Genomic DNA, 14,823 nt, shown 5'->3' with positions numbered 1-14,823 from the left:
TTCAAAGCATACTTTATAATAATTTTTATATTCTCAAGATGTAAGTAAATTTAAATGGTAAATTAAAAGTTTAACTAAATACAATGTAACTAACAATTAATTTGGTACAGGAAAGTTGCTGTAGTAGAAAAATTACTACGGTTGATTTAAAATTTGGTTGTTTATTTAATTTAGTAACTAATTTATGCATTCATTAATATGGTAAAATATTTTTTGTAAAATAATTTAAAGTTATTAAATTCAATTGAATTGTACTAGCATACGATTTATTTTAATCTTTAATTACGTTTTTATTTTCATATTTTATATTTTAGTGTATGTTTCTAAAACCAGATTATAATTATTTTTTTTGCAAAAAAATTTTTAAATAAAAAATCCGCAAACACGTAAAATCTATAGTTTTTTTAAAATATCTACAAAACGAAGCAAGCTAGGTACATACAACCTTATACCAAAAGAAAGGTTGTAATATTTACTACAAAACGCAAAACTAATATACAGGGTGTCCCATTTAAAAAAAATGAGAAAATTTTGTATTTGCAAATAGTGATCACACTGTATATTTTATGGCTAAAAGTAAAAAATATTAAATTATTTAAAAATAACACTATATTTTAAAAACTTTGACCTATCACCTAAATTTTTATTTCCTTGGAAACATAATCCACAACCCTATAAATATTACCATTTTTCTCAATAAAAATGTAAATATTTCGAAAATTATTAACTTTAGGCCTATAAGACCTTATACAAATTTTTCATATTTTTAAATAATATATTCAAAAATGCTTTAATATACAGGGTGTTCCATTTAAAAAAATACAACTTTGGTTGATACCGTCGTTCTGACTCACCCTGTATAATTGAAAATAATTTTAAATTATAGACCTCTTTGATACACATTAGTTTTGTTATAAACATTTTTTTGTATATCTCATAGTTTAGCCGTAATCAAAGAAGACCAGAGGTTTGGCGCACCCTGTATAGGTAAGTGAGGTCAATCAACCTATTTTTGACCCCAGAATCTGTAGTATAATTTATGACCAATCTTTTCGGAACACCCTGTAAATTGTAAAATTCCCTCATCTTCCTATAGTCTTGGCATCCGTATAGCTTTTATTTTTAGAAGCCCCGGAGATTGTTACCAGATAAGGTTCCCACTGTTTTCAATCTGATGGGATGTAGAATAATATTTTAATATTGTTTTATGTGTTATTAGATTGAAAACTTACGTCTTTTTATTTATTTTTTCTTTTTCCAATTTTCTATTTTTGATCGGATATTCTTTCTTTAAATCGTGACTTAACCAGAAGATCTGTACACTTTTATTTCGAAATCATAATAGCTCTACTTATCTACAGCTCCCGGAGCGAACCATGGCCGGTGACAGACGCTCTCGTCGGTCTAAACCCACCTAATCTTTATAGTCCAGGGCGCATCTGTTTTGACATGGACGTTGAGAGGTGACTCAAATTTTTTTGCAGAAATTGCTTGAAAATAACTCAAATAATAATATTTGAGTTATCCTTCCCCTCAAAAAGGTCCGGAACATTATTTAAATAATCAAAATGTCAAAAAATGAAGGAAAAATTCGATTTTTTTCTTCGTTTTTTGATTATTACTTTAAAAGAATTCATTTCCGAGAAAATTGTACTGACATAAAAGTTGCGTAATTAAATTTCCTACAATCTAGAATTGGTTAAAAATTTTGCAATCCAGCTTTCGCAATAAAAATTTTTTTTTTTTAAATGTTGCACGACTGAAAATAAAGCAGATACCAAGTTGATTTTTTTTTGCTTACAGAAGTGTACTGTACTTTTCATTTGCAATTTGCAAAATTAAAATCGATTAATTACCACGGCATCAGGAAATTTTTTAAATAAACATTAATTTTTGGTGCTACGCGCAGGACAGCGGTGTTCGATTCACACAAGTTGATTTCCACCAAAATTTCTTCCAATCTTTATCTAATATATTATTTTCTTACTCTATATTTTGTTGTATTTTAATATTTTAATTCCACAAAAATCAAACTAATTTTTTTATTGTTTGTGAAATATTGTTTAAACAATTGCATATGTTTAAAAATAATAAACTTTTATTCGCTAAGTTAAAATATATGAACAAAGAAAGTTTTTGCTAAAAAAGTGTTATTTCAAAGGATAGAGTATGTGTTTTTATTTTGCAATAAACAAATTTATTTATTTATATCGAAATGTAATAAAAATTAAAATGTATCAATCATTATCAAAGGTCAATGGAATGCCCAATCAGAGCAAACTATACGCTGTCCTGCGTGTAGCACCAATAATTATTGATTATTTAAAAAAATTCCTGACGCCGTGGTAGTTACTCGATTTTAGTTTTGCAAATTGCAAATGAAAGGTACAGTACACTTCTATAAGCAAAAAAAAATTCAACTTGCTATCTGCTTTATTTTCAGTCCTGTAACATTTTGAAAAAATGAATTTTTTTTGCGAAAGCTGGATTGCAAAATTTATTTTGCAAAATCTATTAAACTGATCTTAATGAAATTTACAGTATTGTTTTACTGTATCATACAGTTTTTATGGGTGAAATATGAAGGTCTTAATTGTAGCATAAATGGTTGAAAAACGTAAAATGCGAATACTTGTTTTTGTATGATTTTTTCGCAATTATTGCTATTTTGCAACAAGGGTGACTATTTTTTAAATTTTTAACCAATTCTATATTGTAGGAAATTTAATTACGCAACTTTTATGTCAGTACAATTTTCTCGAAAATGAATTCTTTTAAAGTAATAATCAAAAAACGAAGAAAAAAATCAAATTTTTCCTTAATTTTTTGACATTTTGATTATTTAAATAATGTTCCGGACCTTTTTGAGGGGAAGGATAACTCAAATATTATTATTTGAGTTATTTTCAAGAAATTTCTGCAAAAAAATTTGAGTCACCTCTCAACGTCCAAATGTACTAATATTTTTACAGATGCGCCCTGGTCTATTACGCAGACAAGGTTTCTCTTACCGGCCATGGTTCGCTCCGGGAGCTGTAGGATGTATTTTTTCATGTTTTTCTCACTACTAAATAAACTGCTAGATAAACTATTGTTGATTTGTCTTCTAGGACTATGGCTGTATCCCTTACAATGATGTTCGGAAGATTTGGTGCAGCGCTAGGAAACTTGATTTTCCCCTTTTTGTTAGAGTCAGGATGTGCACCTCCGTTTTTCTCTGTCGGATCTGTGATGATTGGTAAGTAAAAAATTATTTTTATTAGGTATTATCTTTGCTACAAATATTTTATTAAAGTATTTATTTATCAATTTCTGATTGTTTTTTAGTTTGACTTTGATTTATATCAATTCCCTATTTATGATAGAATATGTTAAATATTATGATTATATGTGAGATTAAGCCACAATTGATTGTAATGACAATTACATGTTTAACTAGTATTTGTTCAAAGTTATAAAAGTGTTAAGTCAGGTTTAGAGATTTAAAATTTCCGGAAAAATTGGGTGCAGGAAAAAAACTTGTTTTTTTCCGGAAAAAAAAAACAAAAAAAAAAAGGAAAAATACGGAAAAATTGAAATTTGTTACAATATACATACCTACTAAACAAATTCTGCATAACGTATCAACATCGATAAATTTAGTAGAATCGGATATATCTATATTATCAAAAGTGCCTTTTGTCTCTAAGGATATAAAAGATACAATATAGTCGGTTCGCTAAACTCAGACACAACTGGCTAGTGATTTTAGTAAGTAATTTTGCCAATTTCGTAAAATTGACAAAAAAATAATTACTAAATAGTTAGTAATTTTGCCAATTTTGGCAAAATTGGCCAAAAACAAAAAAAATTACCTATATACTAAAATCACTAGCCAGTTGTGTCTGAGTTTAGCGAACCGACTATATTAAATATTCCCCAACAAGTTGACCAGGGCCTAGATTCCGTGCACTGTAGATATCTACATGTCGCTTTCTATCGATATTTGAATATCAAAATATTTGAATTTTTAGCTTTAATTGAATTATTTTCTAGTTTTGCTAGGTTATACTCTAATTGATAAACTAGAGCAAAACTAGAAAATAATTCAATTAAAGCTAAAAATTCATATATTTTGATATTCAAATATCGATAGAAAGCGACATGTAGATATCTACAGTGCACGGAATCTAGGCCCAGACTAGTTCTCTTATCGAAAGCTTGCTAAAATATGTTGTAGATCGCTACGAATTTTGTTCTTATCCGATTCACTTTGCTGCGAATTTTCTTAGTGCTCGCTTTAAAGAAGAACAATTGAATGAAGACCAACTAATGGAAGCTATAGGCTTATATTTCTGAAATGGCTCATTCACTAAACCCAATGTAGGGAAGGTGGTGCCAAATCTGGCCCAATTTAGAACAAAAACTGGATTCTTTTGGTCGAAATTGTTTATGGGATAGTGCGAATAGTAGGTACTCATCCTTATATGGTGGCAAGGTTTGTGTACATCGCAGCCATTTATGCCAATTGCCTCCCGAATTTTAAATGGATCTCCATCTTCCGCCTCTTCAGAAAGAAGCTGGTCTTTAGACTGCCTCATACATACAAGCAAAATAAATATAATCAGCACAGAATAAAATTCAGAAGTTGTTGCTATTCATTTAAATTTGGTTATAAACGAAAAACAGATACCTATTCATTTATGATGCGAGACCAGATCCACTTTTAGAAGAGACTGACAAAAATGTTATTTTATCCGTCCAGGATGATGAGGCGGAGATCAAGTCTGAATCAGATGCTTGGTCTGAAGATTCAGACTCAGATGAAAATATACCACTAAGCGCTTTGATTAAATAATGTGCTTTCTAAGTTTGAAGTTTCGGTTTTCATACTTTGAATTATTAGATAATAATTATAATTTTTGACCCCATATACATACATGTTTGTAACTTAGATATCACATTTACACAATATATTTTTAAACGAGTTTAAAATTGATACTTTTCACGTTTCAAGTTTCTATGAAAAAATATTTAAATTTTCCCATTTTTTCCAATGGTCGGGAAAAAACGAAAAAAAAACCTGTTTTTTCCCAATTTTTCCCGGGTTTTTTTCAGAATATGTTAAATCTCTAGTCACGTTATAAAAATGTTATGAGTTTAAATGTCTGGGGCGGTAATCACAGACGACAACGATATAGAAAAAGAGGTCTCAGCAAGGATAGCTGCGGAGAATAGAGCATTGTATTCTCATATTGAATAGAGCATTGTATTCCCATATCATCATTATGAAGATATAAGCTGCTGAAAAGAAAACCTAAATTAAGACTGTACATGTCAATTATTCGCCCAGTTGTTACATATGGAAGCGAAACATGGACTTTACATCAGCGGGAAATAAATAATCTGCTGGTATTTGAAAGGGAGGTTCCCAGGATGATATTTGGCCCTCAAAGAGATGAAGTGATAGGAGAGTGGAGAAGGCGCAGTAATGCTGAATTGGTCACTGGATGGTACTGAAAACATCGTCAGACATATAAAAGCTAACTGGAGAAGATGGGCAGATCAGAGGATAGTTCAGAGAAATAAGGAAAAAAATATCCTGTTGGTGACACAACCCCTCCAGGTCGAAACCAAATTTTTTGAGTAGTATGGACATCTATAATAATAACCTATATGTTTCCTGCAGCCGATTTTGATGATATACATAGTTATAAACAAATAAAGATCAAAAAACGGTAAATTTTCTCTTTTTTCGTCTATTACCAAAAAGTTAAGCATTTTAAACAAATTTGAGAGTAAGAAACTCATAAATTATATAAGAAAACTTCAATATGGCGTTCTCCGAATATGTCTATCCTTATGGTCGCTTAGAAAATTGCAAAATAAATCATAAATTTTAAGTCTTTATAAATATTCATAACTTATGCAAAAATTAACTTAGAACCTTCTTATTACACGGAATATTGAGACTTCTGGTGCTTAAATGACACCCTAAATTTAAAATCAATTGGTTAAATAGTTTAAAAGTTATTTAATTTGTTTATCCCAAATTAATTTTTTTGCAACAATAAGTCAGAAAATGTTGAAGTTACAGTAATATTTTGGATAGTTTATGAAAGAAGAAGATTTACACTATTAATTTAATTAAAAAAAAAGAATGTGAGTGTACTTTGTACGCACGTAAGAAGTTATACTTCTATTATATGATTTCTTAAAAATAAATATACTTTAAACAGTTTGTTTTAATATTTTTAAACACCAAACTAATTTTGTGCTTACCGCTTTAAAAAAAAATAAAAAAAAGTATAGGATTGCTCTGGACTCACTCAAGACCTCTCGATCTCTGGCCGAATGCTATACCAAATACGCTACGAGGACTGTGTCCGTATCGGCTCGGACGTACCTAATGGCACTTCACGGTAACAAACAGACAAGTATAATAAATATACAATAAAATGTTTTCAAAACACACAAAATTCAAAAACACAAAAATTATAATAATTATATTTACTAAAAACACTAATATATTCTTTTCACACCTTTTCTTGCACTGATATATTTATACATAACTTGAAAGATTCAGCAACTAAACGCCGTACTGTCTGTGTGCGCATGCGCGAAATATTATGAAATTTTATTCTCAATCGCGCCTAAAGAAGTATAACTGCAAAAATGACAAAAAATAATTCTAAATATTGCAAAATTATTTTCCAAGAACATGTGAATTAAAAAAAAGGTGGGGCTAACTTCGTCCCTAATTGTCCTAGGACCTAGGACAATATTGTTTTTCTTTTTAAATGTGTATAAAAATTCAGTCTTTCTAAATATGAAAAAATATTTTTTCTACGGGTAACGGTTAAAAAGTTATTCTAATTGTTTATAATTTTGCAAAAAATCGACATGTTTTTAGAAAATAATTTTACACTGTTTAAAATTACTTTTTGTCATTTTTTTTTAATTAAGTTAATAGTATAAATGTTCTCTTTTCATAAATTGTCCGAAGTATTACTGTAACCTCATAATTTTCTGACTTATAGTGTTGCAAAAAAAATGAATTTGGGATAAACAAATTAAATAACTTTTAAACTATTTGACCAATTGCTTTGAAATTTAAAATATAATTTAAGCACAAGAAGTCTCAGCATTCCGTGTAATAAGAAGGTTCTAACTTAATTTTTATATAAATTATGAACATTTATAAAATCTCAAAATTTATGACTTATTTTGCAAATTTTCTAAGTAACAAATAAGGATAGACATATTCAGCGAACGCCATATTGAAGTTTTTTATATGGTTTATGAGTTTCTTATTCTCAAATTTGTTTAGAATGCTTCACTTTTTAGTAATAGACGAAAAAAGTGAAAATTTACCGTTTTTTGATCTTCATTTGTTTATAACTATGTATATCATCAAAATCGGCTGCAGGAAACATATAGGTTATTAATATAGATGTCCATACTACTCAAAAAATTTGGTTTCGGCCTGGAAGGGGATGTGTCACGAGAAAAATCTCATTTCTCTGGACTAGGAACACAGAGTGTTAAAGACAGTACATATATTATGTATTTTTTGAGAAACCAGACGGTAGAAGATCAGTAGACCGTCCCAGAAAAAGATGGAAGGATGATGTTGAAGCCGATTTATCTAGAATTGGAGTACAATAATGGGAAATGGAATAGTCAAGATCGTAGAAGAAGGAAGGCCATAGTGGATGCAGCGAAAACTCACCCCGAGTTGTAAAGTCAGTCAAGAAAGAAAGTTAATTAACTGAACGACTGCGTGATTGGATTGTCGGACGCACCAAAGTTTAGAGACCTCTATATTTACGATACGCCCCACTTTCCAAAAATTTTGCGTATTAGAAAAGTTGTACAGCAAGGATTCAGAAAAGACAGGTCGACAACGGACGCAATATTTGTCATGAAACAAGTAAAAGAGAAGTCGATAGAATATAACAAACCCGCATATATTTGCTTTGTAGACCTAACGAAAGTATTTGACAGAGTCAGACTTAGCGATGTAATACAGAAAATGAAGCAAAAAAGGATACCGGCAAACATTGTTGAAGTCACAAAACAACACGACAAAAATTAAAACAAACGACACCACTACGGTCAACATACCAACAGCAGGAGGAATCAGGCAGGGAGACAGCCTCAGTGCATTTCTATTCAATATGCTAATGGATGAAATAATAGATGTGCAGTCGCTACAACTAGGATACAGACTCGGTCACAGTAGAATCAGTATAGTGTGCTATGCGGATGATGCAGCCCTGATTGCAGAGGATAAAGATGACCTACAAAGACAACTTTCTTGATTCTACCAAGCATGTCGACGACTCAACATGAACATATCCACGCAGAACACAAAAGGCAACATTGCGAAAGATCCAATTAGATGCAAGCTCGTGGTAGAGGGGAAACCCATAGAACAGCTAAACCAGTTCAAATATTTAGGTGTAGACTTATCAAGTTATCATGACCCAGCCAGAGACCTAAGGGACAAATTAACAAGGCCGCTGTCTTGTCCGGATGTTTGAGAGATATGGTCTGGAATAACCCATATATGAGAATGGACAGCAAAGTTAGAATTTATAAAACTTGCATCAGGCCTGTTATGACCTATGGCATTGAATCAAGAGAAGACACCAATAAAACCAAAAGCATGCTACGAACAACCGAAATAAAGACACTAAGAGCAATACAAGAAGACAAGGGAAGACAAGAAGAGATATTAATACGAAACAACATCATCAGGGAACAATGTGGCGTGCAAGATGTAGTCAAATGGGCAGACAAAGACGAAGAGAATGGTTCAGTCATGTAAAAAAAAATGGGGGAGCATAGACTACCAAGAATTGCGCTAGAAGGAAAACCAGCAAGCAAGCGTCCACCGGGAAGACCACCAAAAAGATTGAGAGATAGCTAGCAGTCTACCTCTCAAGAAATACTTCAACGTCGGAATTTAACAGATCGACAGATCTATAACAAGTATAAGAAGAAGAAAAGTTGTACGACTCGACATAAATAACTGAATAAAAAAGTTTCATGAATGAGGTAATAATTTTTTTAAGTGTGGATGTAAGATTTATAACTTTATATTTAACTTAGACATATCACAAGGAAACAGTTTAAGAACTACGATAGAATAATATGTTATCGTCTAGGGTTGGCGGTTAGATAGACAAAGCGGTTTCTGGACCATCCCCTAAATCGCAACCCCCGGTCGTAAATGCCAAACGGCTTAACGCAGGATGACGGTTAACAAAACACCCGTTTTCGGTTATACCGGTTATTTTAACTTACGTTTTAACCTGGCGGTTATAACCGGGTCAAAAAACCGGTTTTAGGTTTTTTGAATCAATATTCAATACCCAATAAGTTACAACGTCACATTTATATTGCACTTTAGTTTGTGGTACTTCATAATACTTATGTATATTTCAATAAAAAATCTCACAGTTTTAGATATTTCTCACAAAGAGCTGTAACTTTTTTAAGTGCACATTTGTACTAAGGTAAATTAGGTTAAATCGATCTACTTATTTTTGGTCCCAGTATATGTGATTTAATTTATGACCTACCTTTTTGTTACTCCTTTATAATAATAAACTAACCCAATGAAAGTTTCGGGTCCAAATAATACCTAATAATTGAAAAATACAAAAGTTATGAAATTAGGTACTTATTTATAAGACTATAAACTTAATAAATATGAAGTATCTACATAAAACTATAACGTGTATACATGTAGATGAATAATTATAAAGCAAAGATGTAACATTAAAGATAGTAAAACTAGTAAAAACAAATAGTGGGTGCATTCGGACGACCATAGCGGCTGACTGTCAGCAGAAATCGGCTGAGTGGTTGTATCCAGCCGTGATAGGGAAAGCTTAGTAAATCTCTCAGTGGCTGACTTCCAGCGGTGACGTCTGACAGCTACTGCTGGCTCAGCTGTCCAGCCGCTGTGGTCGTCCGAACGCACCCAATGAATCATTGTCCTAAATGTTTTTGCAAATTTGTTGTATGACATGACGTGCTTATTCTCAAGTTCATCAAAATAGCTAGTTCAGCTTATCACATTTCTTATAAACATATTTCAGTGAGCGTGAGAGTCATTAACGAATATAAACATTAAACAAATCAAGAATTATTGATGAATTTAAACAAGCAGTATTTTTTTTTCGGAATTCATTATTTTTTATTATCCGGTAACTATTAAGGTTTTATTATCTAAGGTAACTTATCCGGTTTGTCAATTGTTATTACATTAAAAAGGAAAAACCGGTTATAACGGCGACAAAAAATACCGGCAAAACCGGTTATTGCGAAGTAAAAAACCGGTTTTAGGTCATAACCGGTAGGTTTTTCCCATCCCTATTATCGTCTGCTTATGTTTTAAATCAGATTAATAATAATTTTGTCTACATCTACCAGATTTTTTATTTTTCATTTTGTATAAACATTGAAGAGTTGACTTTTCTTAATTTTTATTAATTTTTTTAGTTTTGAGAGAAATACTACAAAACAATTTAATTGTGCTTCTTCTGTTTCAGGCTGTGCTTTCTTGGCATACTTCCTTCCAAATACGGATATGAAAGCATTGCTCTAAGAAAGTAATTAATTTAAAACCTTATAAATGATTGAATCAAAAAGTTGCAATGGTGAAAAATTCAAAAATGAATACAGCGTTAACGAAAAAAATGTAGTAACGTAAGAGATGGAGACGAAATACAACAGAATTAAATTCAGCGATATTAACGAAAGGCATGAGGATTGTTTTTGATTCAAGCATATAAGAGCTTTTTCTCTGGTTGTTTTGCAATATGGACTGACTACACAATATTTTTAGTATGAAAGACAATAAATCTAGAGAAAAATTAATGTAAAAATTAATCAAAGAATATCGGTTAGAGGAAAGTCTTATTAGTAGTAAAAGCAACATTTGTGAACGCTTCCAAAGAAAGTTCGTCTGTATTGTTACGATATTGTTAATGTCTATCAGTATTTATAGGTATATTTATATTTATTTCAAAACGGCCGTAGAAAAAGCGTTAAGTAAGTCTAAAGCAAAAGCAACTTTACATTTAACACTAGATTGGAATATAACAGCGATAGTTCGAACAAGCTGAGAATGCGAGCATATTATCATAACAAAAACTTTGTTTACGGTTAGCAAACATAATTTCTATATTTCTACCTATATATTTCTTTTACTTTTTCTTCCTCTTTATAAGCAATTCTGCTTGTTCATTGTGTCGGCCTCATATGAAAAGTGCCTAAGTCCAAATTAACAAATTTTACAGGAGACGAAAAAAAAATGATTTAAAGAATGAGTTTGACTTAAAACTTTATCTTATTTGATACAGTTACTTAGAATAGTGTCCGGCGGCCTTCTCATAAAGATAGATCTATGCTTAAAATATTATTACTTTAAAAATGGATTTAGGCAACTTTCATTTTTGAAATAAGGAAAAATTTTGGAGTTGGGCACACTTAATAACGAAAATCATGAAAAAATATGCGTAACTCCATAAAAAGTCGCCAAAAATAAACTGTGAAAAATGCTTAAGTCCCACAAGAAAAACAAATGTGGGGTTTTAAGGATAATAATGCAACTTAAAAATATAGTTAACACAAAAACTATAATTGTATGATCAAATTGAACTTACCTTCAATAAGTTTACACTATTTCCATGAAGATATGTTAGCTTATAATACTTTTCTTGAAGATATAACACAGCAGCGCAGCAAAAGTACATCTAACCTCAATGACAATGGACTTTGGCAAATTTCATGTGATTCACCCAACGCCGTGAAGTTGGGTAGAATTCTTTTTTGTGCTTCTAGCGACATCTATTGACTTTTTTGTCTTGCTATGCATGCATACCATAAATAATCAGATGGAGCAAAAATCTCATTTTTGCTTATTTTTGGACTTAGGCACTTTTCATATGAGGCCGACGATTGGCGTATTGATGCCTGTATGGAAGGTTATCACTAGTCACTACATCTTTTGCGTGGTCTACCGATTGGTGATTTATCTCTTGCTATTTTAACTACACGTGTCTTTCCCATTCTGGTTATGTGGTTATTCCATTTTTTTTCTATTTAGTGTCCAGTCGTTTATACACTGTACGTTACATTGTCTTCTAATATCTTCGCTCCTCTTTCGATCTCTCAGTGTATTTCCTGTAATTCTTCTCAGTACTCTCATCTCTGCCGTTTCCAGTAGTCTTTGTGTTGTGTCTGTATCGGGTCTTGTTTCTTATGTGTATGTCATTATTGATCTTACAATGGCTTTAAAAATTCTTGACTTCATCTCAGTGTTAATATGCCGGTTACGCCATATACAGTATTGTGCGAATTAATGGAATCATTGTGATTTTTTTCAATATTAACAGTTGGCAATACTGCAATGTTTTTCATACATGGGGGTTGGAACTTTGGTACCAATCGAAGGCATGATGAACAGCGAAAAATACAAATCCATGTTGGAACAGCGTTTGGACACAGAACTCCAAAAATGTCAGCCCCAAGGAGGAGCGATTCTTCAACAAAACTCTGCTTCCTGTCACAAGTCAAAGCAAATGATGGAATTTTTCAAAAATAAGAAGATTAGTGTTTTAGATTGGCCCGGTAATTCGCCAGACCTCAACCCGACTGAAAATTTATGGGCCATTTGCAAAGCTAGACTACGCAAAATCGACTGTACTACAAAAATAAAAAATGATAGAAGCGATCATTCAGGTTTGGTTTCGAGATGAAAGGATATCTGGGAACTATCAAAAGCTCGTAGAATCTATGCCAAAACGGGTAAAAGCAGTAATAGCAGCCAAAGGGGGGCATATTTCCTACTAAGTGATGTAAGTGTTTACCTTTATAGTTTTGTCCAAATATAATTTTTTTCTAAATAAACCGGGTTTTCATTAAAACAGCTTATGATTCCATTCATTCGCACAGTACTGTAGTGTTATTAAAGCATCATGTCAGTCTATTTGCTTTTTTTTACTTGATTTCTTACTTCTTTGCCCATTTCTCCATAGCTGGACAGTGTACCTAATTCCAAGGTATTTTATTTCCATTACGTGTTCAATAGTGATACCATCAATTTCTATTTTACATCTGATTGGTTCTTTAGCGATTACTATTGTTTTAGTTTTGTGACATAAAATTGTCATATTGAATTCTTTTGCTCTCGAGTTAAATATATGTGGACTAATCTTTGCAGAGTATATATTTGTATAATAATATTACTATTGAATTGATATACCTATCGTATGCCTTAAGTCGAAAATTCGATTTTTCGACTTTGAAATGCAATTTTCAGATTTGGATTCAGGAGACAACTACATAAGAGTCCATCGGTAGATTAACTCCAAGTATAGCAGGGGCGGCGACGCACAAACGAACGGACTTTGCGAATTTATAAACAAAAACGATTTTTTTGTTAAAAAATCATCTCAATAGTATTGGAAATATTTACCATACGAGAAAAGATATACCAATCTAGGTAGAATTAAGTTTTTCTACGATGTAAAGTAGCTTTTCTTTATGATACACCATATTTTTGAATAGGTTATCAAGTATGAACATTTTTTTAACGTACTAATAAGAGAATGATATATCAGTATTTTTTATTACAAAGTAACTTTTAAGTTGTAAATGTCTTGTGTAATCTGTAAAATAAAATATTCGTTCTTTTGGTATATAAATGTTCGCTATCTCCCTTTTCCAAAACCCAAAAAATGTATTATTTAACAAGTCTAAGCAGATTGTGATGTAGTACGCAGACGATATAAACTTAATAATGGGACGAATCGCAAAAGACATCACAGATCTTTATTTGAAGCTTGAAGAAAATGCGAAAGAAATCAGTCTAGTCGTCAACGTAGATAAAACTAAAGCCCTAATACGGTATGCGGCAAAATAAACAGTACTGAAATGCGTATCCCTCAAATTTGTATGTGTGATGCGCCGAAACGTATTGCGTGGTTTCCGAATGTCGACATAACGTATGTGAATGTCGTGTTAATGTTAGGTGCTTCAGGATGGTCCTCAGTTTTGCAGAAACATTTTTATCGTGGAGTACTATTTTCGGTAATACGGAAAAAGTCGCGAACATTTTTCAAGCTTACAATCAACAATGGTTTCAGCAGGACGGGACAACCTGTCACACTGTCAGGGAGTCTCTTCGAATACCCTAGGCCTAGGCAACCAAATACCGTTAACAAAACGTTGAAAAGACGTCATAATTATCACCAAACCACGTCAGTTTATCACGTTTTTTCGACGTCGAAAGTCACGTGAATTTGTCCCACCATAATAATTGACGTCATTTTTATCACGTTTTAAATACGTAGTATCAAATACGTAGTTTTTAGGTCTTTTTTAGATTTATTTTTCATTTTATAGTTTTAAAAATGCACAATAATTATTCGTATGGGCATTGTTGGTATTGCAATTTTTCCATTTAACTGTTTTAAATTTAGGCCATAGGCTAAAAGTAAATCCAAAATGGAAGACTCTCTGAAATGAACAGAAGTACTATACCCTCAATGCAATAATTCACTTTTTATACGAGTATATACCTACTTACTCTATCGAAACTGAAACAACATATAAACTAATAAATAATTTATTAACAAATTATCCAGCATATCTTAATTTAACGCTGTACATTAAATCAAAAAGAATCATGAATAATTCATTGGGAATACCTTTATACAGTATGAGCATGAGCATCATTTTTCTTCACCATCTCATAGTAAAATCTTGTAGACTGCTAAAGCAATCTTAGAAGGCTAAACATTAATTTAATTAGACTCGATAACA

The 14,823-nt window shown here is 31.6% G+C and overlaps 1 protein-coding gene across 1 annotated transcript in view; it reads left to right on the top strand.

Moving 5' to 3' along the window:
• LOC114332811 (synaptic vesicle glycoprotein 2B-like) overlaps positions 1–13,703 on the top strand; it is a 47,735-nt gene extending 34,032 nt beyond the window's left edge. The window contains exons 10-11 of the mRNA XM_028282588.2: positions 3,111–3,238; positions 10,545–13,703. Coding sequence (XP_028138389.1) covers positions 3,111–3,238; positions 10,545–10,600 — 184 coding nt within the window. The 3' untranslated portion in view covers positions 10,601–13,703. The remainder of the gene's footprint in view (positions 1–3,110; positions 3,239–10,544) is intronic.
• The last annotated feature ends 1,120 nt before the right edge of the window (positions 13,704–14,823 follow it).

Source organism: Diabrotica virgifera, chromosome 8 (assembly GCF_917563875.1).
Source record: "Diabrotica virgifera virgifera chromosome 8, PGI_DIABVI_V3a".
Taxonomy (NCBI): Eukaryota; Metazoa; Arthropoda; class Insecta; order Coleoptera; family Chrysomelidae; genus Diabrotica; species Diabrotica virgifera.
Note: the sequence above shows the minus strand (reverse complement) of the source record. Positions and strands in the feature narration are given on the sequence as shown.